At 51.3% G+C, this 23,841-nt stretch overlaps 11 protein-coding genes across 11 annotated transcripts; 8 read left to right on the forward strand and 3 right to left on the reverse strand.

Moving 5' to 3' along the window:
* Positions 1-176: 176 nt before the first annotated feature.
* Aspvir_008052 (uncharacterized protein) lies at positions 177-864 on the forward strand (the record flags this gene model as incomplete). Its single annotated transcript, XM_043271228.1, has 4 exons — positions 177-199; positions 271-485; positions 634-711; positions 773-864. The coding sequence occupies 4 exons, from the start codon at positions 177-179 to the stop codon at positions 862-864; spliced, it is 408 nt and encodes a 135-aa protein (XP_043127163.1).
* A 422-nt stretch (positions 865-1,286) lies between these two features.
* Aspvir_008053 (N(6)-L-threonylcarbamoyladenine synthase family protein) lies at positions 1,287-2,756 on the reverse strand (the record flags this gene model as incomplete). The annotated part of the gene is made up of 2 exons (XM_043271229.1): positions 1,287-2,571; positions 2,641-2,756. 2 exons carry the CDS (start codon positions 2,754-2,756, stop codon positions 1,287-1,289), a joined length of 1,401 nt encoding a protein of 466 aa, XP_043127164.1.
* A 590-nt stretch (positions 2,757-3,346) lies between these two features.
* Aspvir_008054 (uncharacterized protein) lies at positions 3,347-3,706 on the reverse strand (the record flags this gene model as incomplete). The annotated part of the gene is made up of 1 exon (XM_043271230.1): positions 3,347-3,706. One exon carries the CDS (start codon positions 3,704-3,706, stop codon positions 3,347-3,349), a length of 360 nt encoding a protein of 119 aa, XP_043127165.1.
* A 2,922-nt stretch (positions 3,707-6,628) lies between these two features.
* Positions 6,629-7,717, forward strand: Aspvir_008055 (phosphatase PAP2 family protein; the record flags this gene model as incomplete). The annotated part of the gene is made up of 3 exons (XM_043271231.1): positions 6,629-6,662; positions 6,730-6,947; positions 7,010-7,717. The coding sequence occupies 3 exons, from the start codon at positions 6,629-6,631 to the stop codon at positions 7,715-7,717; spliced, it is 960 nt and encodes a 319-aa protein (XP_043127166.1).
* Positions 7,718-9,574: 1,857 nt separating this feature from the next.
* On the forward strand, positions 9,575-11,915 carry Aspvir_008056 (citrin; the record flags this gene model as incomplete). Its single annotated transcript, XM_043271232.1, has 4 exons — positions 9,575-9,751; positions 9,873-11,075; positions 11,136-11,298; positions 11,365-11,915. 4 exons carry the CDS (start codon positions 9,575-9,577, stop codon positions 11,913-11,915), a joined length of 2,094 nt encoding a protein of 697 aa, XP_043127167.1.
* A 631-nt stretch (positions 11,916-12,546) lies between these two features.
* Aspvir_008057 (putative CTP synthase) lies at positions 12,547-14,455 on the forward strand (the record flags this gene model as incomplete). The annotated part of the gene is made up of 4 exons (XM_043271233.1): positions 12,547-12,571; positions 12,625-12,760; positions 12,821-13,784; positions 13,835-14,455. The coding sequence occupies 4 exons, from the start codon at positions 12,547-12,549 to the stop codon at positions 14,453-14,455; spliced, it is 1,746 nt and encodes a 581-aa protein (XP_043127168.1).
* Positions 14,456-14,907: 452 nt separating this feature from the next.
* Aspvir_008058 (uncharacterized protein) lies at positions 14,908-15,589 on the forward strand (the record flags this gene model as incomplete). The annotated part of the gene is made up of 2 exons (XM_043271234.1): positions 14,908-15,298; positions 15,393-15,589. 2 exons carry the CDS (start codon positions 14,908-14,910, stop codon positions 15,587-15,589), a joined length of 588 nt encoding a protein of 195 aa, XP_043127169.1.
* Positions 15,590-15,698: 109 nt separating this feature from the next.
* Positions 15,699-18,308, reverse strand: Aspvir_008059 (polysaccharide lyase family 26 protein; the record flags this gene model as incomplete). Its single annotated transcript, XM_043271235.1, has 1 exon — positions 15,699-18,308. One exon carries the CDS (start codon positions 18,306-18,308, stop codon positions 15,699-15,701), a length of 2,610 nt encoding a protein of 869 aa, XP_043127170.1.
* A 416-nt stretch (positions 18,309-18,724) lies between these two features.
* On the forward strand, positions 18,725-20,350 carry Aspvir_008060 (putative MFS alpha-glucoside transporter; the record flags this gene model as incomplete). The annotated part of the gene is made up of 1 exon (XM_043271236.1): positions 18,725-20,350. One exon carries the CDS (start codon positions 18,725-18,727, stop codon positions 20,348-20,350), a length of 1,626 nt encoding a protein of 541 aa, XP_043127171.1.
* Positions 20,351-21,462: 1,112 nt separating this feature from the next.
* On the forward strand, positions 21,463-21,900 carry AfusinC (Defensin domain protein; the record flags this gene model as incomplete). The annotated part of the gene is made up of 1 exon (XM_043271237.1): positions 21,463-21,900. One exon carries the CDS (start codon positions 21,463-21,465, stop codon positions 21,898-21,900), a length of 438 nt encoding a protein of 145 aa, XP_043127172.1.
* An 834-nt stretch (positions 21,901-22,734) lies between these two features.
* Positions 22,735-23,078, forward strand: Aspvir_008062 (uncharacterized protein; the record flags this gene model as incomplete). Its single annotated transcript, XM_043271238.1, has 3 exons — positions 22,735-22,828; positions 22,876-22,991; positions 23,046-23,078. The coding sequence occupies 3 exons, from the start codon at positions 22,735-22,737 to the stop codon at positions 23,076-23,078; spliced, it is 243 nt and encodes an 80-aa protein (XP_043127173.1).
* Between the last annotated feature and the right edge of the window lie 763 nt (positions 23,079-23,841).

Genomic DNA, 23,841 nt, shown 5'->3' on the forward strand with positions numbered 1-23,841 from the left:
GGGGCGACGCGACGGCAGCTGGACGTCCGCAATCCACTACTGTCAATGTCTTGGCGCTAAGCCGCCCTGGGCTAGCCAGGGCGGAGACTCCACCCCGATCAGATATTCCCAAGCAACGCGGAGCTTATCCATCATTCTCACTTACCTCGACGACGGAGCAATCAGCTTGTCCCAGGATGAGTGGTCCCGGTGAAGAACGGTATGCATCCCCGTTCCAAATTCTATTTCGAGTTAAACAAGCCAGATCCTCACTGACAGTTGCACCTCTAGATGGCGCGGAGGTCGTCCGTACGATCAAAACCGCCAGTCGGGACAGAGACACTCTAACTCGAGGAACATGGGCGCTCACAGCGGGAATCGCGGCGGACAGAGCTCAGCTCCTTGGACGGATTCTCGGGAGCAATTTGTCACCGGGCCGTCTCAGGAGCAGCACGTTCCTGTGCGCGGGTTCAATTCCGCAGAGTTGAAAGCAGCTCTACAGAGAGGTAAGGCATTCTCTAGTCATCTACTCCATTCTCTAGGATTTACTAACTCTCTCTGGGGTATCTTTAGGCCCAGGAGGTAATACCCGTCCATCCAGCCGGAACCTACATGTCCGCCACGAGCAGAAGAGTCGCTGACCACCCGCACCAGAGCCCAAGCCTTTCTTCTACAGACCAAGTGGAAAAGATGCAAACAGCAACCGTGCTAGCGGACCCTGGGGGTCAAAGCGTACGTTATCCTTCCATCGATCCGTCACACTCTTAGTTCAACGCTGTTAACACACGGGCAGCCAACACGATGGCAAACGGCAAGGACTTCTTTCTCGAGCTTCGCAAGCAGGTGACAGCGTTGCGCCAGGGAGCTACGGTTGCTGGAGGTTGATTTCCAAAGGAGCAGTATTGCTCTAAGGCGAAGAAACAACACACGGGGGTGATACCGTTGTAAAGCCGACTCCGAAGCAAGGCTTCAGGGGCCTCGGTCCACGAGGAAGAAGTGAGGATATGCTGGCTGCTGCTGGCTTTTGCTGATTATCGCCACACTGAGCGCACCGGTCAGTGTAGTTGATGCTGCAAGCGAACTCGGGGTATGCTTTAGGAATTGGGTAGTCCACTACTTCCTGTGGCATCTTCTCCTGTTGTACTGCTGGTGGCTATGATATGAACATATTCAAGAAAAGTATATTCAAGACAAGGATATCGAGAAAATCTCCATAATCCACACATTGGTCTATAAAATTTACTGTACAGAAAAAAAATGCAACGTATGGTACAGTAGAGAGCAGTCAAGTATACAGTATCCTTGCCTTACTTTATCATCCACCCGTCAGCGCCCAAAAGACCGCCATCCTCAGCACGCGGATCAAGAGCCCACTTCCTAAGAGCCCTACCACCGAGATCCGTGCTGAAGCCTGCCTCGAACATCTCGATGCCAGCCCAGCCAATCATGGCCGCATTGTCAGTACACAAGTACGGCGGCGGCGCAACAATCTCAACATGTCGGAACCCGCGGACATCAAGGAACGACCGCAGCACAGCCATCAGAAACCTATTAGCCGCGACTCCACCGCTAATAACGAGAGTTTTGACCTCTGGGACACCCTTGTTCCGCGCTTTCTGCTGCAGCTCCTCAAGAGCGATGATCGTACGCGAACCAAGATGCTCAAAGCAGACGCGCATCGCCTCATGCGCCAGAGCAACTCGCTCCTCATCAGAGACGTCCTCGCCGGCTGTCTTCTTCGCCCCCATCAGTTTTGTGATCATGCTCGGCAAAAACGAGAAGCTGAACTGCAGCTGCCGGGTATTGGCGAATGGAGACGTGAGGGTCCAGCCCCACGGACTTGGTTGCTTGATCAGCTCCTCGCCTCGGGTCTTGGGAGCACAGTAGCTGCTCCAGTCTGCACTGCCGCCGGGGAAGGCAAACTGTTCCAGCAGTTTGCCGTACATTGTAGTTTTGGCTTCCTTGAGAACAGAGGTTGGGAGAATCTCTCGCGCTGCTTTATCAAGAGATTCGCCGATCGCGATATCCGCAGTCGAGGCCATGATCGTATGGTCTGTGATAGAGGTAGACTCGACGAGCATTGAATGACCACCGGAGACAAGTATAGACAGGAAGGGAAACTCGGGGGTTAGGGGTTGGTTGGTAGAGGCGACATCGCTGTCATGTTGCGCTCGGCTCATGGCGGAAACAAGTCGAGGAGTCAGGAGATGAGCTTGCATATGATGGACGCCGATAAACGGGATCTGCCACGCGACAGACAGGCCTTTAGCTGTATCGAGTCCAGTGAAGAGGTTCGCACGCATCCCAGGCCCGCGGGTGGCCGAGACGAAATCCGGCTTGCGCCGTTGAGAGCCATCTGACAGTTTTATCAATTTCGATCTATCTTCGCCATCTTCTGATACTGATGGTAAGTGCTGGAGCGCCTTATGGACGAGTTTGGCCAGATTCTCTTGATGCGATTCAAGTGCTAAAATTGGGTGAATGCCTCGATATTCCCTGGTATCTGCCGTCACATTCTCGAGGAAATGAATTCTCGCGGAAGCATCTCTGGATCGATCATTTTTCTCGATGATCGCAACTGATGTGTCGTCGCTAGAAGGAGGACAAAAATGAGCGAAATCCAGACTGGTGTAGTAGTCCGACGGTAGCAAGGAGACTTACCATGACGTTTCAATGGCGAGGGTAAGAAGTCCTCGATTGCGGGCTGTCTGAATAACTTTTGAAGCACTGCATATTCTCCCACGGAGGAGGGCAGATGCAGATCTCGAAATCAGCATTGAGAGTTGTGTCGAAACTGGTTCTTTGGCAGCATGGCATTTGAAGTTGCGCTGGGAAAAACATTCCCGGAACCCGCACGGACTATCGAAGCCCTGGAATACAGCCCTAAACAAATATAAGGTATACTCAGCATACAGAGTAGAGACAGGATATCTACATACCACAATGTGCTGCCCTCAGATTAGGTGTTGATAACATGCTCTGGGCTGTAAAAATAGAGTAACGATGTCCACCTACGTTGGTCTACGTCCTACAATCTACACTTCACCATTGTTCCATTACAACAAACACTTCGGTCATAAAAAATGCCTTTGGATCATATCATCACGTCATAAGCCATAATAGTATCTATATACACACTGATTCAGGGGTTGTCTCTCTCGCTGAGATCTCATCCGAGTCAGAATCATCGAATCCAAGCGTTGCACAGACAATGCAAAATTCTGGATTATTGCGACGATCCCAAAGTCGGAGCTGGGCGCAGACGCCAGAAAATATGCCGTCTCCGGGAACCCAACTCTCGACCTTAAGGTCTGGGTTTTGGCAGATCTGGTGTTGAAATTGACATCGTACCACGTCGTTAGACCTCTCATTCACGCACCATCCAGCGTCGCTCTTCTTTTGACAGTTTCTTGTATGTGCCGTAATACTCCTCAGGGTTCTCGATTGGCGTCACGCAGTGTACGGTAGGAGTACCCTGGAATTGGATTCGCTTCTCGGCGTGGCTGGTTGCACTGGCCACGGGCTGCTTCTTGAGGATGCTCTTTGATTTACACGAATTGGTGTAATTGTATGATTGCGCTTGAATACTCGAGAAACGCTTTCCGCCCGGGCTTGGGGGAACCGGCGAGATTGGCGTGCGGGGAAAAGGACCGGGAGACTTGAGCGATAATGAAGGACGAGTAAGACTCTGCGCGGTCGAAGTGACAACGGACAGCTTGGGTCTCATATTGACGGTAGTGTTTGGTGAAAGATTAACAGAAGGTGACTGTTGAGCCTTGACGGAGTATGGTTGAGCGAGACGGGCAACTTGAGCTGAAGACTTTGATCAACAGAGTCTTCGCAAGATGCAAGTATGTAGAAAGTGACTATTATTGACGAAGTGTAGATCCAAAATAAGTAGGCAAAAGATAGTAAATAATGTTTGGACCAGCCAAACAAACCCCGTCTGGGACGAAAATAGAACAGAAGGACAAAAACGACAAACTGAGACGGAGAGTGTCTGAGGAAGAGAGAGATTCGCAGCAACCCAGGGGTACTGCGCGGCTATATAGTCGCCCAGTGCCCAGCAAGGACATGAGATTGGGACGGAGGAGAAAAGAGGGGAAAAGAGAAGAGCGAAAAAGGTGACTAGGGGGGTTGGGATGTTGACCGCGGGCAGCCAATGATCATCACCACCTCATCGTCCTAAGCGCCAGACCCTGCAGCCAACGCACACCAAAAACCCATCACACTTGAGACGGGATTAGTCGCATTGTAAGTAACAAATCATGGGCTGATTGCGGCGGTGGAAATGCTCTGAAGGTTTTTACATTGACGAATGGGAGGTCTATCCCGTCGACCCCAGCTCAGCACTCTGGCGAGGTAAGTATAGAGCGAGATTCCAGGTACGATTAAAGCCAAATGCCTGACCCTTGCTTAGTGATATTGATTCAGATCTCTGCAGAAACTGAGTCAATGAATGACCATGTTGTGCGGTCAACCATGAGACATGACACTTGCCTCCAGGGGCTCGACCGTACAAGCTCCTCCCTCAGCAGAACTGCAGCTAGACGATCACTGGCCTGACTCGGTTGGATCATCCTTCGTCAGGCTCGACATACTACCTAGCCAATCTATTGGTCGTCGCTGGGTTACAGCTCCTGGGCTACGGAAGGCTATTGGAAAGCCTGATGGTAAAGTTACCAATGATCGCAGAAACCGGGCGGTCCTGCACCACAGTCACAATCTGTCTGCAGCCATGATGTTCTCTTCACTCAGAGACTTCTCTCCGTGCCCGTCACCCTCACGTTTTCAGCACAATCACACTGCAGTGTCAACTTAGAATGGTGAGCTCAACCCGGCCGACATCTTGGTAGTGTGAAATTTCAGGAATGTACGACTTGGTCGGCAATCTTGAGTTTCCTCAGAGCCATCCCAAGTACCCTTCACGGAACAAATCGTACAAACAATGTCCAATCTGAACGCATCGTAGATTTGGCAGTATCCTGCGTGCCCAAGGAGAAAGGCAAGAAGGCGAAGAAAAGTACTTGGTAGGAGTCAATGGCTCTTGTTTGACCCGTCCCATGAAAGTAAGAGAGACAGCAATCGCAATCTTAGAAAGGGAAGGATGACCAACTGACGAGTCAATATTCTTACTCCGTCCATTGGTCGACTTTCCGCTTCCATCCATCTTCTGGGTTTACCACTCCTGCTTACTGAGCAGAAAAGGCAGTCGTTGGAAGCTCATGATATGAGTGTCTTTGTAGGTAAGTGAGAAATGTGCAGCACATTGATCATTATCACATCATCACACAAGGTCAAAGGTGCATTATAGGTAATCCTTGATGCAGATAGAGGAAGACATCCATATTGATAGCAGCAAAGTACCAACCTCTTGAGCTCGGGCTTGCCATCACTTTGATTTACAGTCCTCATTCCTTGCATTTTGTCCAGAACAATACCTTACCTAGTGCTGAACTTCTGTATGAGCATCCTGCCATGCCTTGTATCCATGTATCTCTTCCTTTTTGCAGCGGGCCCGGAGGTTATGTCTAGTTATAACCAATTGGTTGCACAAAAGTCCTGCGTAGTGCGCAAGACTGCGATAACAATACTAGATGCAGGACGTGCCTGCACAGCGCCTGACAGGCTAGGGAAGCAGACAAGTGGGCTGTCTCTTACCCATAACGGCGCCTCAATAAGTACTCAGGCCAGTGATTTAACGATTGCCAATGCTTGATTCAGCCCATGTGGCATAAATTCGTCTGCAGTGCTGTCAATACCGTGGAAGTCCCTCCGGACACTGAGTGTCTTCCATTCCTCCTCCCACTTCGGAATTTCGCGCAGCTTTGAAAGAACTCGGTCGTCATCTGTCCTGCAATCACGGGGAATGATATCCCCATCAAGGACAGAAACATATACGATCCGTGAATTTCTCCTTATTCGATAGAGGTGATCTTTTCCTCAAGGTCTAGGGACAATACTTCCTGCTTAATTCCTCAGTAGAAGCTCCGTAAAAGAGGTAAATTCAGGATATGCCTCACCTCAACAGGTGCTGTTGTAACTGGCTGGCTGCGCAGGGGTAGGACTGAGCTGACACGCCTAGAAAAGGATGATATTAAAGACCAGATAGTAGACCAAATCTGCCAACTAAATGGGCGAGAGATGCTGAGCATGCTGACAAGATAGCTAATGTGTAGTATTCGACGATGATGCTGAGACATTGTCGGGTTCGAGACGTACAAGTCACCCCTTGGGGCAATTAGTAAACATCGTCACAGTATCACACAACGTTGAAGGTGCATTATTGTAGAGAGGTAGGTACTTGCTTAATCCAGATGGCGGAAGATACCCATGTCAACAGCAGCTGAGTACCCGGCCTGTTGAGCTCAGACTTGCCGTCACATTGATTTATGCCCTGTATCCTGTTCAGAACAACATCTTGCCGTCCAGCGCTATCCTTGGTTTTTCCACTTCTCTCTCCATTAGTTGTTTACCGCGGGTCTGGAGGTTGACGTCAGCCATAGCCAATTGGTAGCACACAACTGTCGTGTGCAAGACTGCCTGATCCGCACTGAACCGACGGATCTACAACTTAAATATCTATTAGGACTGATCACTCTTAATGATCCATGAATGAGCCACCGTGGTCACAGTTGACAGCATCATCATGGGCGCATTGAGAATTCTTCTTGAGCCCGCCGGTAAGTAGACGGCTACAACCTCCGACAATCACGACAGACAGGATTGACTGACTATTTGTGACTACAGCGATTGTGGTTATTTTTACCGCTGGCACCCTAATCAATCGTCGCAAGGATACCAAGTTCTCGGAGACACCTTGCGTTGAGACACCGTTGCTCGAGGACGAAGACTGCGAGGATCTAAAACCAAGGAGGTCATCCAAGGGTCGCCCCAACATCCAAACACGAATTCTCGCCCGTTTTCCGTTTCTTATAGAGATATGGTATTGGCTACTTACATACTGGGTACGGCATCATTCTTTCTCTTCCTTGATCTGTGACATGAGAACGATCTGACAGTAGCCCAGGTCTACCAAGGATTGCGCGCGATCTCTGCCCGAGCGATCAGCGACAACGAACCCGTTTTTGAGAGGGCCAGGCACCATGCACATCAGATCCTCAGTCTAGAACATTTCTTCCATTTAGATGTCGAGCTACGGGTTCAACGGTTCGTCCTCAATCGCGCGCCGTGGCTAACGGCTGTTCTCGCTCGAGTATACTACTCGCACATTGTATTAGGCGTCATCTTCCTCGTCTATGGCTATACCTTTTTCCAAAGGGAAAAGTACCAAGGTGTCCGCCGCACTCTGGCTCTCGAAAACGTGATAGCGTTTACGATCCTCACTCTTTGGCGATGTAGTCCGCCGCGACTACTGCCGGAGGAGTACGGCTTCGTCGATATGCTGCGTGATAACAGTGCCGGATCCGCTTGGACACAAAACAAGTTCCAGCTCACAATTGCGGCAATGCCTTCGCTGCATTTTGGTAACTCTGTTTTTGTTGCTCTATGCTTGTTGCGATACAGCCCACACTGTTTCATTCACGTGGTTGCGCCGCTCTGGCCCATGATGATGGGCGTAACAATTATCGCAACGGCTAACCACTTTCTTTTGGATGCCCTCGTCGGTGCCTGTGTGGCCTTGACGGCATATAGATTCAATCATGCCATGTTGGTTTTGTTGCCGGTGGAGCGGGTACTGTTCAAGTTGCTTCGCATTGAGAAACCGGAGCAATAGTAGTTCAGAGCCAGTCGATTATATTCTTTCTTTATGCCTTAGGCAACATTATTATGAGCTCAGTCTACAGGCATGCGCCGCCCCCTGAAAGAATTTCAAACCAAAGCCACACAGAAGTCCATAGTTTGACCTTCAATTTGGAAATCCACGAAGGTTGAGTATATATTGTACATACATACTGGAGGACCCAGCTGACAACATTAACAGTGACATCGGACGTTTCTATAATCAGTCATACAGCGCTACAACCATCAATAGCGACTTGGCCCCAAATCTCCAGACCAAGGATGCCTGTGTACACCTACTCGCAGAATCTACAGGATCTGAACTCCAGTGGACAGTTGAATAAGGTGTTGATAGTTCAACGTTATCGATAAGCTAATGCAAACTAATGAATCGCCCTGTCTTTATGCACTACACATCATTAATCCTAGCAGACCTCACCTACCGAATCGACCAAGCGCTCCCTGCCGGTGAACTCCATCGGGGTAAATCCCGCGGGCATAGTCCTACACCTTGCCTGGTAACCAACTACCGGGAGCAGGGGTTGGGTGAGTTGTCAAACACTTATTCGGTTAAGAAAATGCGGTATATAAAATGTACAATGCATTTGCATTTGCTTCGTACTCCGCAGCCCGTACGGAGTGCCTTTTAGCAATCACACAACGTATTTCACTCTTCTCTGTCCAGCCAGAGAGTCAGTGAGCTGGAATTGGAAATTCTCCAATTCTGGACCCGCTGCACTAACTTACTCCGCACGACGACTCAGACGAGACACATCGGGCCGAATTTGTGGGCAGGGATATAAATGCGCAAGTCAGACTAGTCAGTGTGTCATGTGAAAACCTATCCCATGCTTTTCTTCCAGAAACCAGGTAGAAGAAACAAGGGATAACCTGACTCTTGGAATGGTCTTCAGTGTATGAGAGCATCATAATTCTTTGCATATTTTCCTATATTCAAGAGATCATATATACAGGCCTAGGTATAGTCATGGTTACTATTACGAGCTCACCCTCGGCCTGCGAGATCTTCTGGCGGGTTTTTCTCTAGGGTCACCTGCCTCCGATCTGGTTATCGAATCAGTGGATATCGTGCGTTCCGGAGTTTACCGTGGCTCGCCATCAGGAGTATTTTGCCCCTGGCTCGTGGCATGCGAATGGCTGCTTAGGATGAAGACATGCGTTGCTGCTATAAAAGGTCCGGTATAGATCTCGTGTGACATCCTGTACCTCTCTAGAAGATCAAAGAACACTCTAGACATTCCATGCAGACGGGAGTTGGTCAATGATCATACTGCGGAGAAGCGACTGGCCTCATGGCCTGAGGCAATGAGATGTTCGGTCCCAAGTCCGGCCACTCACCGGGTAATTTACCCATTCCGGAGGCGGTGAAGCGCTTGTTCCTTTTTCTATTTTTTTCTTTTGCTTTTTCCTATTCGCGCCTCATTCTCAAGGCACATAATCACACTCATCATTCTCTGAAGAAAAACTTTTTAGCCGGCTTATGAGAGAAAGTCAAGACAGGGTAAAAAAAGATCTCTACTTAGACAAGATAGAAGAATTTAGAATCACTTCGGATCTGCATTGTATAATTTATTATTTCAACCGCATAAGTGGCAGATCAATCTGTTGTCATCTTGCTCCCCATTTTTTTGCCCTTCTCTTCTCCCTCTTTGTCCTAGTAATTCTGTTTCTCCACACAATTTGTCTGGTCCCAACCCCTTCATAACCCCGTTCTTACCCACATTGGAGTCTCTCAGACCTCCCTTCTCTTTCGCTTCTTCTTGGATTTTGGATCGTCGAGCGAATTGGTTGCATTGGCTCAGTGATCTTTGTGTGATATTTGCATGATACAATGACCGTCAAAGAAGCTGTCAAGGAGTCGTTGCTCGGCAGCTCAAAGGAGCCGCAGCTGTCGCAACAGGTCAAGCATCATTTCTTTCACCATGCACGGAAAGATGAAAGTACTGGCGAGTTTTATATGACGGAGGATGACTTTATCAATGCTATTGCGCCAAAGCATGAGGATTATGTGAGTTTCGCGGCCCGTTTTCCCCTCTGATTCTTTGCCCATTATGCGATGTGTCATTGCGCTGGTCATCTGCGGTGAACTCCAAAATATGACTAACATCCTTGCGTTTTGCAATTGATAGCACAAAATCAAGCGCGAACATTATGGACTCCTCTTCAGAGTCGCCGACAAGCGAAGAGCCGGTAAACTCAGTCTCAGTGACTGGGCGACCTTCGAAAACCTCCTGACCAAACCCGATGCCGAATATGAGATTGCTTTCCGACTCTTCGATCTGGATGGAACGGGCACAGTGAAGTGGGACACCTTCAAGGACCTGTACAATATGAACAAGAGCAGTGACAGTATACCTTTCGATTGGAATTCGGAATGGGCTTCCTTGTACTCCGGACGGAGCAAGGCCCGGCACGACATGACATACCCCCAGTTCGCTCAGATGCTCCGAGGATTGCAGGGCGAGCGCATTCGGCAAGCTTTCCACATCTTCGACAAGGACGGTGACGGTTACATCGAGCCCGAAGATTTCCAGCGTATCATCCTCGAGACCTCGAAACACAAGCTGTCGGATTATGTCCTGGAAAACCTTCCCAGTCTGTGCAACATCTCAGCGGGCACCAAGATCTCGTACGCTACCGTTCGTGCTTTCCAGAATATCATGCGTGAGATGGATATGATCGACGTTATTGTCCGCGAAGCCACCCAGAAGAGCGAAGACGGCAAGATCACGCGCGCCGACTTTCTCAACGAAGCTGCTCGCATTACGCGATTCTCGCTTTTCACACCAATGGAAGCGGATATCCTATTCCATTTTGCTGGCCTCGATGCGCCTTCCGGCCGACTATCTCAGAAGGATTTCGCCAAGGTCGTTGATGCCTCCTGGCGTATGCCTTTGGCTCTGGCTGGACAGGCCGTCTCCACTGCAACAACCACTGCTCAAGTCGCAGCTGAAAAGACTCGGTCGGTGTTGCACAGCATTTTGGAATCGGTCCACCATTTCGCGCTTGGCAGTCTTGCAGGCGCTTTCGGCGCCTTTATGGTTTACCCCATCGATCTCGTCAAGACGCGCATGCAGAACCAACGTTCGACGCGTGTTGGCGAAAGACTGTACAACAACTCGCTTGATTGTTTCAGAAAAGTCATTCGCAATGAGGGCTTCCTAGGCCTGTATTCCGGTGTCCTGCCTCAATTGATCGGTGTTGCTCCGGAAAAGGCCATCAAGCTGACCGTGAACGATCTCGTGCGTGGCCACTTCGCCAACAAGGAAAACGGCAAGATCTGGTATCCCTATGAGATTCTCGCGGGTGGTACTGCTGGTGGTTGCCAAGTTGTAGGTTTTACTGAGATTTCACCTACTTTGGAAGCCTCTTCTAATTCGCCCTTTTATTAGATCTTCACAAATCCCCTCGAGATTGTCAAGATCCGCCTGCAGGTTCAGGGTGAGATTGCCAAGACTGTCGAGGGGGCTCCCCGTCGCTCGGCCATGTGGATTGTGAAGAATCTGGGTCTGGTGGGATTGTACAAGGGTGCCAGCGCTTGCTTGCTCCGTGATGGTAAGAACGAACCGACGCGCTCCTTCTGCTTTTGTGAATATGCTTTCTGACGTTTTCGGACTTTAGTTCCCTTCTCTGCCATCTACTTCCCCACCTATGCCCATCTGAAGAGCGACGTTTTCGGCGAGACTCAAACACAGAGACTTGGCATTGTGCAGCTGCTCACTGCCGGTGCCATTGCCGGTATGCCGGCCGCTTATCTTACCACACCCTGCGATGTTATCAAGACCCGTCTGCAAGTTGAAGCTCGCAAAGGAGACGTTCGTTACAATGGCTTGCGCCATTGTGCGGCCACGATCTGGAGGGACGAAGGTTTCAAGGCCTTCTTCAAGGGTGGTCCTGCTCGTATCGTTCGTTCGTCGCCGCAGTTCGGTTTCACACTGGCTGCCTATGAACTGCTGCAGAACTGGCTTCCCATGCCCGGCACTCACGTTGACGTCACTCCCTCGGGACATGTTGAGCCCGGCGTTGGGTTACAGAGTGCCAAAGCACCTCTCCCTTATCTGAGGTCAAGAAACGCTCTGAAGCTCCTCCTCGACCTCGACGAGAACATTGGCCGCGTCTATATCCCCCAGGCCGATAAATGGCCCAAATTCCTTCAGCCTTCGAAGCAATGATTTGCATTGTCTTGTTTTCATAGCGATCATTTTGGCTTTCTTCTGTCACCTGCGTTGACTTGAAAATATATTATGTTTCTGTATTTTCACAACCGCCTTTCTTGATTCACGTGGGTTTGGTTTGGTTTGGCCGGGCGACGATCACGCATAATTTTTCTTCTCTTTTGTTCATACAGGAACCAGATTACATTGCACATGTACCAAAAGCAGATAGACTCGAAAATGGTCATATCATTCCTAGCATGCAACCGTATTCGATATCAAAGCATGAGATCTTGCCTACTTGTATCTAGAGAGAGCTTCATCACGTGAGAGATAAACCACAATCTGATTCGGATAGGCCATCGCAGAAAACTTGAACATATCCTGCTCTGGAATTTGGGGGTTCTATCATGAGTCATATTCGTCCTGTTGCCTGCAAGACCCTCGATGGTTGCCTGTTGAGTTCCCCAGATTGGCGATAAGATAAGCTGTTGAGATCGGAGCACGTGATTATATCCACTTTTTTTTTTCATAGACTGCAGTGGACCCGCCGCAACCTTTCTTTTCTCTCTTTTTCTCTTCCCCCCCTCCCTGGTTTTCACCAGGAGGGCTACCATTGAATAACACTGTCTGATCTCAATTAGCCAAGATGAAGTACGTTCTGGTCTCTGGAGGTAAAGAACGTCGCGTATCTTTCTCCCATGACGCTCTCGCTGATTCTTGGCAGGTGTCATTTCTGGTGTCGGCAAAGGCATCATCGCAAGCAGTTGCGGGTTGCTGCTCAAGACTGCCGGTCTGGCCGTCTCGAGTATCAAGATTGATCCATACCTCAATCCGGATGCCGGTCTTATGAACCCTCTAGAGTTGGTCTCACCTACTATGCTCGCCTGATCTCTTTGGAATTGACGTTGACGCATCAAAAGACACGGAGAATGTTTCGTTCTCGATGACGGAGGTGAGGCCGACCTCGACCTCGGAAACTACGAGCGCTACCTCGGAGTCACTCTCGGGCGGGATAACAATATCACCACTGGAAAGATTTACCAACACGTCATTGAGAAGGAGCGTCGCGGCGATTACCTGGGAAAGACAGTTCAGATCGTGCCACACCTCACCAATGAGATTCAGAACTGGGTGGAACGGGTTGCCAAGGTTCCCGTGGACGAGTCAGGGCGGGAACCCGACGTTTGCATCATCGAGTTGGGCGGTACTGTTGGAGACATTGAGAGTGCACCTTTTGTTGAGGCTATGAGTCAGCTCCAACGACGGGCCGGCAAGAACAACTTCTTGGAAATTCACGTCAGCTACGTCCCTCTGATCGGCTCGGAGCAAAAGACCAAGCCTACCCAGAGAGCCATCAGCGATGTTCGCAGCGCTGGTCTCAGGCCGGATCTGATCGCCTGCCGCTGCGAAACCCCTCTTGAAGAGGGAACTATCCAGAAAATCGCCAATGCCTGCCAGGTGGAGCGGGATCAGGTTGTCGGAGTTCACAACGTGTCGACCACTTATCAGGTGCCCATTCTCCTGGAGAAGCAGGGCTTCCTCAACACCATCAAAGAACTGTTGCACATTGACTCGGTTCCGAAGGATCCCAAGCTCATCGAGCAGGGCAAGGTGATTTGGCAAGAATGGCAGGGTCTTGCCATTAGCCAGGACCGCGTCTTTGAGACTGTCTCTATCGCCCTTGTCGGCAAGTACACCACTTTGCATGATTCATATATGAGCGTGAGCAAGGCGCTCGAGCACTCTGCCATGCACTGCAAGAAGAAGCTCGATCTGATCTGGGTCGAGTCCTCTCACCTGGAGGACGAGCACAAGGATACAAACCCGGCCGAGTACTACAAGGCGTGGCACTCGGTTTCAACCGCCAACGGAATTTTGGTTCCTGTAAGATTTCTCCGTATATACCTTACGAATGACTCTAACTTTATATGTAGGGCGGTTTCGGCGAGCGTGGTACCGAGGGTATGATCAAGAGTGCCCAATGGGCCCGTACGAACAATGTTCCTTACTTGGGTGTTTGCCTGGGTATGCAAGTGGCCGTCATTGAGTACGCTCGCAATGTGTGCGGGTTGACTGGGGCTGGCAGCGAGGAGTTCCACGAGAACTGCGAGCATTCTGCGATCGTTTACATGCCTGAGATCGACAAGACCAAGATGGGAGGCACCATGCGGCTCGGCAAGCGGGCCACCCACTTTCAGCCCGGCACCGAGTGGTCCCGTCTGCGGAAGCTATACGGAGACAAGCAGGAGATCTGGGAAAGACACCGTCACCGTTACGAGGTTAACCCCGAACTCGTCGACCAGCTTGAACAGGCTGGTCTGACCTTTGTCGGCAAGGACGACAGCGGCAAGCGTATGGAGATCGTCGAACTCAAGGACCACAAGTGGTTCGTCGGTGTGCAATTCCACCCCGAGTATCTCAGCCGAGTCCTTGCGCCCAGCAAGACCTTCCTGGGCTTCTTCGCTGCCTCTGCCGGCTGCCTTGAGGAGATCACCGAGATGTTCAAGGGTCGCCACGATCTGAGCCATCGAGGGATGAAAATCCCCCTCCATTAGATTGGCTGGCGGGGCTGGCGTGGCTGATGCCGGTAAAAGGCATTGGCTAGTTGTTGGGTTGGTTATTTCAATTTTCGTTTCTGGCGTTTGGCAGACTAAAGAGTAACGTGGATCATATGTATGGGAGAGAGATAGAACTATGCCTGCATTGCTGGAATGGGCCCAGCTAGTATAATCGCTACAAATGATACTCCGTCCTCGCGTCATGATCGCGTTGGCAATCATCCTCAGTCCCAGCTACCACACCATAGACCTCTAAAATCACCATACCAGTAGAACCTCCCCACCAACGCGACCCCGTCGATCACGGAGTCCTCCGTACAAGTATATAGCGCCAAGACCGTCTCACACCCATCAACATCACGACACGCGTCTCAAGCAAATATAAACCACTTGTACAGTACGAGAACCCACAACCATATCCAGGCTGAAATTGTGCAAAACCCAGACAAATGGCCACTCTCAACATCACAGACCCCGACGAATTCCTCGCCGAATTCAACCAAGCCCTCAACGCCGCGCCCTCGTCGCGACTACGGCATATCATCCGCGACGTATGCCGGCTTCTCCCGGCTGCTCTCCCAATCGTCTCTGATTGCCTCCTCGTGAGCGAGGACCAGGTCCCAGCGCCGCATGATCCCGACTCTAACTCCGGATCTGACTCTGGAGCAAGCGTCGACACATCAACGCCAGACGACGGGATCCTGGAAGTCAAGCCCAAGCTCGCTCGCCTCAAGTCGAAGAAGAGAGCTAGAGTCCGGGCGCGGTACGCGGTGTGCGCGAACTGCGGGGTTGAGTACGACGTTACGAAGAACACTAGGGAGAGTTGTTGTTTTCATCCTGGTATGATTTTCTCCGTTGATCTGTCCATGGCTAAAAGCCCGGGGGGGGGGGGGGGGGGGGGGGGTGGGGGTGACGATGCTAATGTTTGTTACAGAGGAGGCTGTAGCGGATGAGGAGTATTGGGAGCGTATTGATCTCTGGGAGGATGAGGAGATTGACACGGAGGAGAGCCGGGAGGATCATCCCGAGGGGTTTGTGTATGGCTGTTGTGGGAGGCATTATGGGGAGGAAGAGTGTAAAGTTGGTTGGCATGAGGAGGAGTCGGGGGGTCGGAAGAGGAGGAGGCTTTGATCTTCGGGTTTCAGGGAATTAGAGGATACGGGGTTTTGTATCGTTGGGATTGTTTTAGTTTTACTATTGGGGTGAGATGATGGGATTTATATTGGTTGAAGACCTGAGGCTATGACAAATACTCTCTGATATTCGCCAGGTTGAAAATAGCAGACACGCCGTACCTCGCTGCCTCATTCGTCGTAATCCAAGCAGCCTCCTCTCCATGCGTAAAGTACTCAGGCGGCGCAGTCTCAACCACCCTCCAGTCATGACCCTCCGTATACCCGTCTGTATGGAAGAACTGGTCCCAAGCCGCGCGAGCCAGCTCCTCGCTCTTCAGCTGAACGGCCGCAAACGCCGTAAGCGTAGAATGACTCTGTCGCCAGGTTGCATGATCCGGGAACTCGAACCCGAATTCCCTACGCTGGACTTCAGCGCCCCCGTTATACGCTTTGCAGTAGGACAGCCATACGGCCATAAACCTGTCTACGGTGGCGGGGTGCGCATCACGCGCGTAGTCAAGAAGCTCCGCAAATGTCTCGGGGAACCCGAAGAGCATGGAGAGGTGGGAGATGGCGTACTCTGGCGTTGGCGGGGGACATTCTCGGATCTCGCCCGTGGTTGGGTTCAGTAGGATGGCATTATTGCCGATGCCGTGTTTGAGGCCAGCGATGCCGTCTAGCAACTTGATCAAGAGATCGCGGCAGTGCTCCCAGCCGTCCGTCCGTCGTTCCCAGGCCGTCAACCATGCTGTCGCAAGGGCATCACAATCAAGACCGATGTTCGTCATGGCGAAGCCCTCGGGGACATCGGCGTGCGCTTGCACCTTACGGTGCGAGTCGAGAGTCAGCAGGGCGGATTGGCAATCCTGCAGCTCGGAAATCAAATCGTCTGTGCGCTCATCGCCAGTCAGGTAATAGTATATCCGTCTGTAGAGCACGTTCGAGATCCGCAGCTGCTTCGAACTGTCGCTGAAATGCTGGACGCCATGCCGCGTGCCGAAACCTTTGAACTGGCCTGCATGGTAGATGTCTACCTCGCTGGTGTGCCGGGTCATTGCCTCGGCTGTCTTGAACACGTCCGCGCGTCCGGTATGCAGGAAGTACAGCCATAGCCAGAGATCGGTCGACAGCTCCGAGTTGTCCCAGGCGAAGCCGCCTATGTCGTAGCGCCAGGCGTGCCGGTAGGGGTCGTACGTGTGCTGCACGTCTCCGTGGTCCCAGAAGCCGTACCAGCGGTGTTGCTCTATCTGTCTTTGGTAGTGGTTGAATAAAATGTCGAGGTTGTGCTCGATGGCAGCTTCTTGCGGGGATGCGGGCTGCCTGTGGGCGGGTGACCAGCAGCCGTGGAAGACACCAGTGGAATGCATGTACTCGGCTGTCGGGACGAGACGGGGAGGGTTTCTCACAAGACTCGAGAAAGAGCTGAGTTCCTGGTTGGAAGGGGTGGATGTGTACGGCCTGAGGAAGAATTGGTTCGTCCTTCCGATACCGTTGGCAGTGGCAAAGCCTGGTTCGTAGTCTTCGTATGTGACGTCGAGTGCATGCAGCTGTTTCTCGTACGAGTCCAGCCCGAGTCCATCATGGTATGGGGAAGTATCGAGCGGTTCTGCTAGGGGAGAGTAGAGCCACACGGTGATCGCACCCTCGCCCTGGGTGAGCTCGGTCAGGTCAAGCTGAGTCGGGTACCGTTCCCAGAAGTCGGACATGCCAACGGCTATGCCGCCGTGTCTGGCTGAGCCTAGATACACGGCTCCATCTGCGCGACCACCACCGGTTACCTTGACCCAGGAGCAGCCTTTTTTTGTTCGTTTCTTGATGGTGAAGCCGTCGGAGGATAGCTGCGAGAGGGTGTAGGAGTCAAATGACGGAATGTATGAGAGACCTTGTTGGAGATCAGTTTTGGACCACTCTTCTTGCTTGAGAGTGACAGCTCGTCCTGCTGTTTGATCAATCCTGTTGGTGACTGTTGGGCCGTGTCGTAATCCAGACAGTCCTTGGACTTCTTCCCTGAGGATGCCTCCGTTGGAACCTGCAAAACGAACATGCCGGTTATAAAGCTCCGTATTCTCCAAAGGGACTGAGAAACGAATTCCCAGTGAGGTTAGAGGTTCATCTGCGTCCAGATCGTGGACGAAAGAGTGCAGGATCTTGATGGGTAGCGCGTCAGAGTATACATAGACACGCACATCGAACGGAAGGTGCTCAGCGTCAGGGGAAGCCATCGTCCCGGAGACTTTGATGACTGCTCTGGAGTTGGTAGCATTCTCAACCGCAACCTTGCTGACAATGGTCGAATGCTCCTCGTTATTGACGGACGCGACAAGAGTGGCGCCAGAACACAGAGCGCGGCCATGCAGCGAAAGGCTTTCGAACAAGGACGAGTTTCCTGAGCTTGCAAATTTGACCTGCAGTCCAAGGCGCGTAGTGACTGTGATACTATCTCCTTCCTCGATGACAACACCGGCGTCCTTGTCCTTAGATTTGGAGGAGCCTTTGACAGTGTACTCCTCGCTGTACCCAACATGCCCACTGACCGAGTGTGCCGTCCATTTGAGCGACCCGTCTGCCCAGTAGGCAATTTCTCTCGAATCTGTAGCGTATTCCCGACCATTCTCTTCAATGACAAAAGACTGACCAGGCTGATACAGACCTTTTGGCCAAGGCATACCAAAGGAGATCCCACCTGACAGCGAATCATGACCATAGTCGGTCAGCCACCGCACATTGCCCGGCATTGTTGCTTAACGGTCGGTGGATGATGGATACTTTTGACTCTGTTAATATGAAACGGCCATCTGGGCGAGACAAAGAGGTGGGCCACACTCACTTGTAGTCGTCCCGATCGGCCTATTTCCTCCCGAGAAGGGAACCAATCTCCGCGGCCCCTCTCGTTGATATAGGATGACGCGCCTTTAGCTTTTGTGGCTCATTCTTTTCGGTGTTTTACTGTGCCGAAGGGCGTTTCCCCGCAAAGTCTATCATTGAGTGGTTCCACTTCCCCGGATTTCCACCATAGAGAAGGGGCGAAAGCCACAAGGAATGGGAAAGAGAAGGGCCACAAGCTTCTACTTGGCGAGGCTTATAAAGATGGCCTCCCTTGGCTTCTTCTTGGACAAGGATCATGCTCAATTGACATTTTCGCGCGTACAAAATGGCCGCTCATCAGGAAGACGTGACAGATCACACCACCGTTACGGTGATCCGGGAGAAAGACGAGGAACACTATGTCGTCGCCGAAGACATTGTCAAGGGCGCGCAAAAAGCCACGGACGATGAGCACGCCATGGGCCTGATGGAGGGTCTGCGCAAGTACCCCAAGGCGGTCTTCTGGTCCATCTGGTTCTCCTCGGCGCTCATCATGGAAGGCTTCGACCATTCCTTCATCAGCGGTTTCATGGCTTTCCCGGCCTTCCAGAGAAGATACGGCGTTCTCACCAAAAACGGCTCCTACCAGATTCCAGCAAACCTCCAAGCTGCCGTCAGCAATGGAGTCAACGCTGGAGAGATTGTCGGCCTCCTGCTCAATGGTCTGCTGTGCGATTGGTTCGGCTATCGCTGGTTGATGATGGGCTCGCTCTTCCTCATGGCGTGCTTTATTTTCCTGCAATTCTTTGCAACCGACATCTACATGTACATCGGCGCCGAAGTCCTCCTGGGTCTACCCTGGGGTGTCTTCCAGACGATAACCACCACCTACGCAGCCGAGGTATGCCCCAACGTGCTGCGTCCCTACCTGACCATGCTGGTCTCGTTGGCCTGGAGTATCGGTTACCTCACGGGAACTGGTGTCCTACGTGGGTTCCTGAGCATGTCGGGCCAATGGGCGTACCGCATCCCCTTTGCGCTGCAGTGGGCTCTACCCATCCCCCTCGCCATCGGCATCTACCTCGCCCCAGAATCGCCATGGTGGCTGATCCGCAAAGGCCGCACCGAGGACGCGACCAAGTCCCTCCGCCGGCTGCGTACCAAAGACGCAAGTGAAGAGGAGATAACCGATACGCTGGCCATGATGCTACACACGGTCAAGATCGAGGACGAGATGAGCGCGTCCAGCTCCTACTGGGATCTGTTCAGGGGGGTCGACCGCCGCCGCACGGAAATCACCGTCTTCACCTACCTCATCCAGGAACTCTGCGCCCCGCTGGTGGCGTACATTGTCTATTTCCTCGAGCAGTCCGGCCTGCCTGCCTCCTCATCTTTCGACTTTGGTATCGGCGAGTATGCACTCGCCATCGTAGGAGTCTGTGTTGCCTGGTCTTTAGTCCCGCGCGTGGGACGCCGCACGCTCCTCCTGTCTGGAACCTTCTTTATGACGGTGACAACTATCCTTATCGGCTTCCTGGGGATAGTCAGCCGCAAGGCCCATCCCAAGATCGGATACGGGATTGGTACCATCTTGCTGATTGAGTACTTTGTCTTTTTCATTACTATTGGTCCCATCATCTATACCATCGTCACAGAAATCCCGTCCAACGCTCTGCGGGCAAAGAGCGTCGGTCTTGCGCGAGCGCTTTATAACGTCGCTGTCTTGGTGTATGGCCAGCTGGCGCCGCGTATGATGCAGCAGGCGGCATGGGACTGGGGAGCCAAGTGCGGGTTTTTCTTTGGGGGGATCATGGGGCTCGGTCTTGTCTGGGCGTACTTCCGGGTCCCGGAGACGAAGAACCGGACATTTGCAGAGATGGATATTTTGTTCAAGAACAAGGTTCCTGCGAGAAAGTTTCCCCAGACGAGGGTCGATCTTGCGAGCGAGGAAGTCAGAGAGGACGTCTTGTAGTTTTGTTTTAGTCAGGAATCAGTTAATGCAAGGATGTTCTTAAGGATTGCAGGAAACTATCCTACCCTCTATACGCGTAAGCTGATCTATAAGATATGATAAAGAGGATTTCGACGCTAGACAACTGTCAAACTGATTGTGGGCCATGCCACCCAGTGCAGCGAGGAGGCAACAGTCTCCTGGCAGAGGATGACATATTCACCAGGACATCACCGTGACGGAAGCCTTCCTGTTACTCAAATACGAGATGATCGTCAAGACTGTGTCTACATGGCCCTTCTCCTCTCTCATGCTGACACCTTTAGACATCCTCAACGAGCGATACTGCATCGATGAGAATGAGCCATTTTGGACCCCAACCAGTGCCGAGCATTGAACAATAAACGCACAAATCAGTAGAATTCTCAGATGCATCCAGCTATACAAATGATTCGATGAACGACAGGCCATTGTTACAATAGGGTTTACGCCTCACGGATGATCGCCACCTCATCGAGCCACATCCTCGTATTTCCCCTTGAATCAACGTCTCGGATCTGGAGATGCTGTGGAGAACCCTGCAATGATATGACAAACCCGACACGTGAATGGGGCCGTCTATGAATATCATCATGCCGCACCTCGTATCCCTCCTTCATTTGCTGATCGGTCATGGGCCAAGGAAGAAAATCAGGCATGTTGCCCCAAACTGATGTTTCTATACTTGGAGTCAAAGTTAATCCTATACTTGGTGTCAAAGTCATTCAGCCGCAGTCTGCAAGGAGGTGAATGGCTTCGATATCCCGGTTTTGGATGAATACGAGGGGTGCGCTACCCAACGTCACGTCGATGAAAATCTTAGTCAAGGCATCACGCATTCGGCAAGGAATCTAGGAGACTTGGATACTGAATCAAGGCACTTCATGAGGGTGAATACGAGAGGCTACACATACCCGATGGAGTAATGATTGCTGGCAGAGAGGTATAAAGGCAGGACCTCGACGAGGGCATTCTCGCCTTCTCATACAACCAACAACCTACTCTATCAAATCTACTGTACACTCTCCAAAGCATCAAGGTGCGGACACCTTCAAGTCCAAATCTCCTACCAAACTAACGCCACAAAGAACACAATGCGTTTCACCAACATCGTTACCCCCGTCCTGGCGAGCGCCACCCTAGCCTCCGCCCTCTGCCACAACTCCATCTCCTGTCTCCTCGGCGGCGACTCGACCTGCAACAACGTCTGCGTGCGCCAGGGTAACCCCCACGGCGGCCGCTGCCTCCCCCGCGACGGCTGCCCCGGCTACGACATCTGCGCCTGCTACCCAAACAACAAGCGCAGCGACGAGGTGATTGACGGAGACGAGCCCCTGCGCGAGGTCCTGAACAACATGGGTATCGAGGATGTTGTGAAGAAGGTGGATGCCAGAGATGCTGCCTTGGATAAGCGCAGTATCTGCTGCAGCTTCCCCGACCCTTGGGGAGGACTCTGCTGTGAGGATCACTGCAGCTACATCGGGAAGCCTGGTGGACAGTGCTCCGACAAGAAAGTTTGCACCTGCAACTAGGTAGTTATCTGAGTATGTGCTGGTTGATGAAGGAGCTGGATGCTACTTTTCATTAGGGTTTGTTTGATCAGATTGGAGTTTCTCGTCCCACGTTCGCTAAATTATTGAATGGACTTCGTATATTGATTGCCTGATTAGGAAATTTTGTAAAAATCAGCGGACAAAGTACTGTGCTAGTAGTAGAGTAACTGGTTACATGCGCTTCGCGGAATATGAGGACCTGTCAAATTGAACTGAAAACAACATTACTAGTTGCGTAGTAGCAAATGGGTAACAGTCCTGTGTCAGAGGATGAGTACACTGGGTTATATCATTTGGATTCATAGGCTTTACGGACTTATGGTTTGTACAAGTGCATGAGGATCTGATAAACTGCGCAAGAGAGTGGAGAGGGGGATGGATGTTAGACCTGACAGTGTCATGGGTGAAATTAAGAAGTTTAGAGACAGATACAGAGGAGCACTAGCTGAAGTATTGGATACCACTTAGTTAGTGATACTTTTGCTTTTACAGAGTTAACAAAGATATTATAGCGCAAAGCTGACTACACATCAGTTGATATATTTTGCAAAGTGAGTGGCTGATTCCCATCAGTTCCAAGATATCATTCACTCTTCAACCTCTGTAGACGGAATATACCGTTTCCAACCACTTCTCCTCCATTTGTATATTCACTATCACGGTCCTGCACTGTCTATATAAACCCCCTTCTCCCCCATCGATCACTTCTCTCTTCTTCATCTCTCACCATCCTTCATCTTCAACCTCCATCTACTCTCAACCTCACACACACACAAAATACACTACAACCACATCAACAACAACCATCTCAAAATGAAGCTCAACGCTATCCTCCTCTTCTCCCTCATCGGCCTCGGCCTCGCTACTCCCGTCACCGTCGATGGAAACCTCACTGCTCGTGGCGACAGTACGTCCTCCCACCTCTCACCACAGCAACCTGCTGACTCACTCTAGACACCGACCTCGACACCGACGGCTCTCTCATCCCCCATCCCCGATGCGATGCCAACGGCGACTGTCCTCGCTACTTCGGCTGCAGAAACGGCTGGTGCTACTGCCTCCCTTACCACGTATGCCTCCCCCGTCGACACTCGAGTTGAATTGAAGGCTAATAGCTCTCGCAGATGCAGGACTGCAAGCCTCCTCGCCAGATGTAACGGGCAACCCGGCAGTCAGCGATGCGGCCATCGAGCTGATACATTCGTTGTTGGCGGTGGATTGGCTGCGTCTTTGCTGAGGTGCTTTGCATAATGCGTTGGTTATGAATGGTGATGGTGACGGTGATTCTGACGATTGGGCAATTGAATTGCGATGTAGTTAGCTAGCTACGAATGCCATCGTCTTATGACTTATGATAAAGAGTATCGTAGGTCTTATGTAGGCCACTCATGACTGGGATGTGTCGGTGGTTAGAAAAGCCATGGGGAATTTTCGGTTGTCTTGCAGACGACTAGAGGAGTCATGGCCTAGGTATTGATAATCTCCGTGATCTTAGGCTGCATCAAGACGCACCACGAATTCGATGTGAATGGTAAACTGGGGAGAATCTCGACACCGAGCTCTTTTATCTGGCGTAACTCTTCTTCGGAGGGAGCCTGCCCTTGGAGATGCTCTTGCATTTGTACGCAAAAACGTTGTCGCAGGAATTCCACCAGAGGCAGACCGAGCGTATTATATTGGTCCATGAATCCTTGAACTCTTTCTTCGAATGCATGTATCCATTCTTCTTCCTCGTTTTGTATGACGTCTGGGTCTTGACGAAATTGGACAAATTCGGCTTCATCATCCCAACACAGCAGTTGTGAGTGAGGTCCAGATCCTCAAAGGTCACCAGTCGAATAAAGGTTTCGGCTACAGCAGAGGATGGGGGTATGAGCTGGAGCAGATTCAAGGCAATGTGAAGTGCCAGGAAAGATACGT

Source organism: Aspergillus viridinutans (assembly GCF_018404265.1).
Source record: "Aspergillus viridinutans IFM 47045 DNA, scaffold_6, whole genome shotgun sequence".
NCBI lineage: Eukaryota > Fungi > Ascomycota > Eurotiomycetes > Eurotiales > Aspergillaceae > Aspergillus > Aspergillus viridinutans.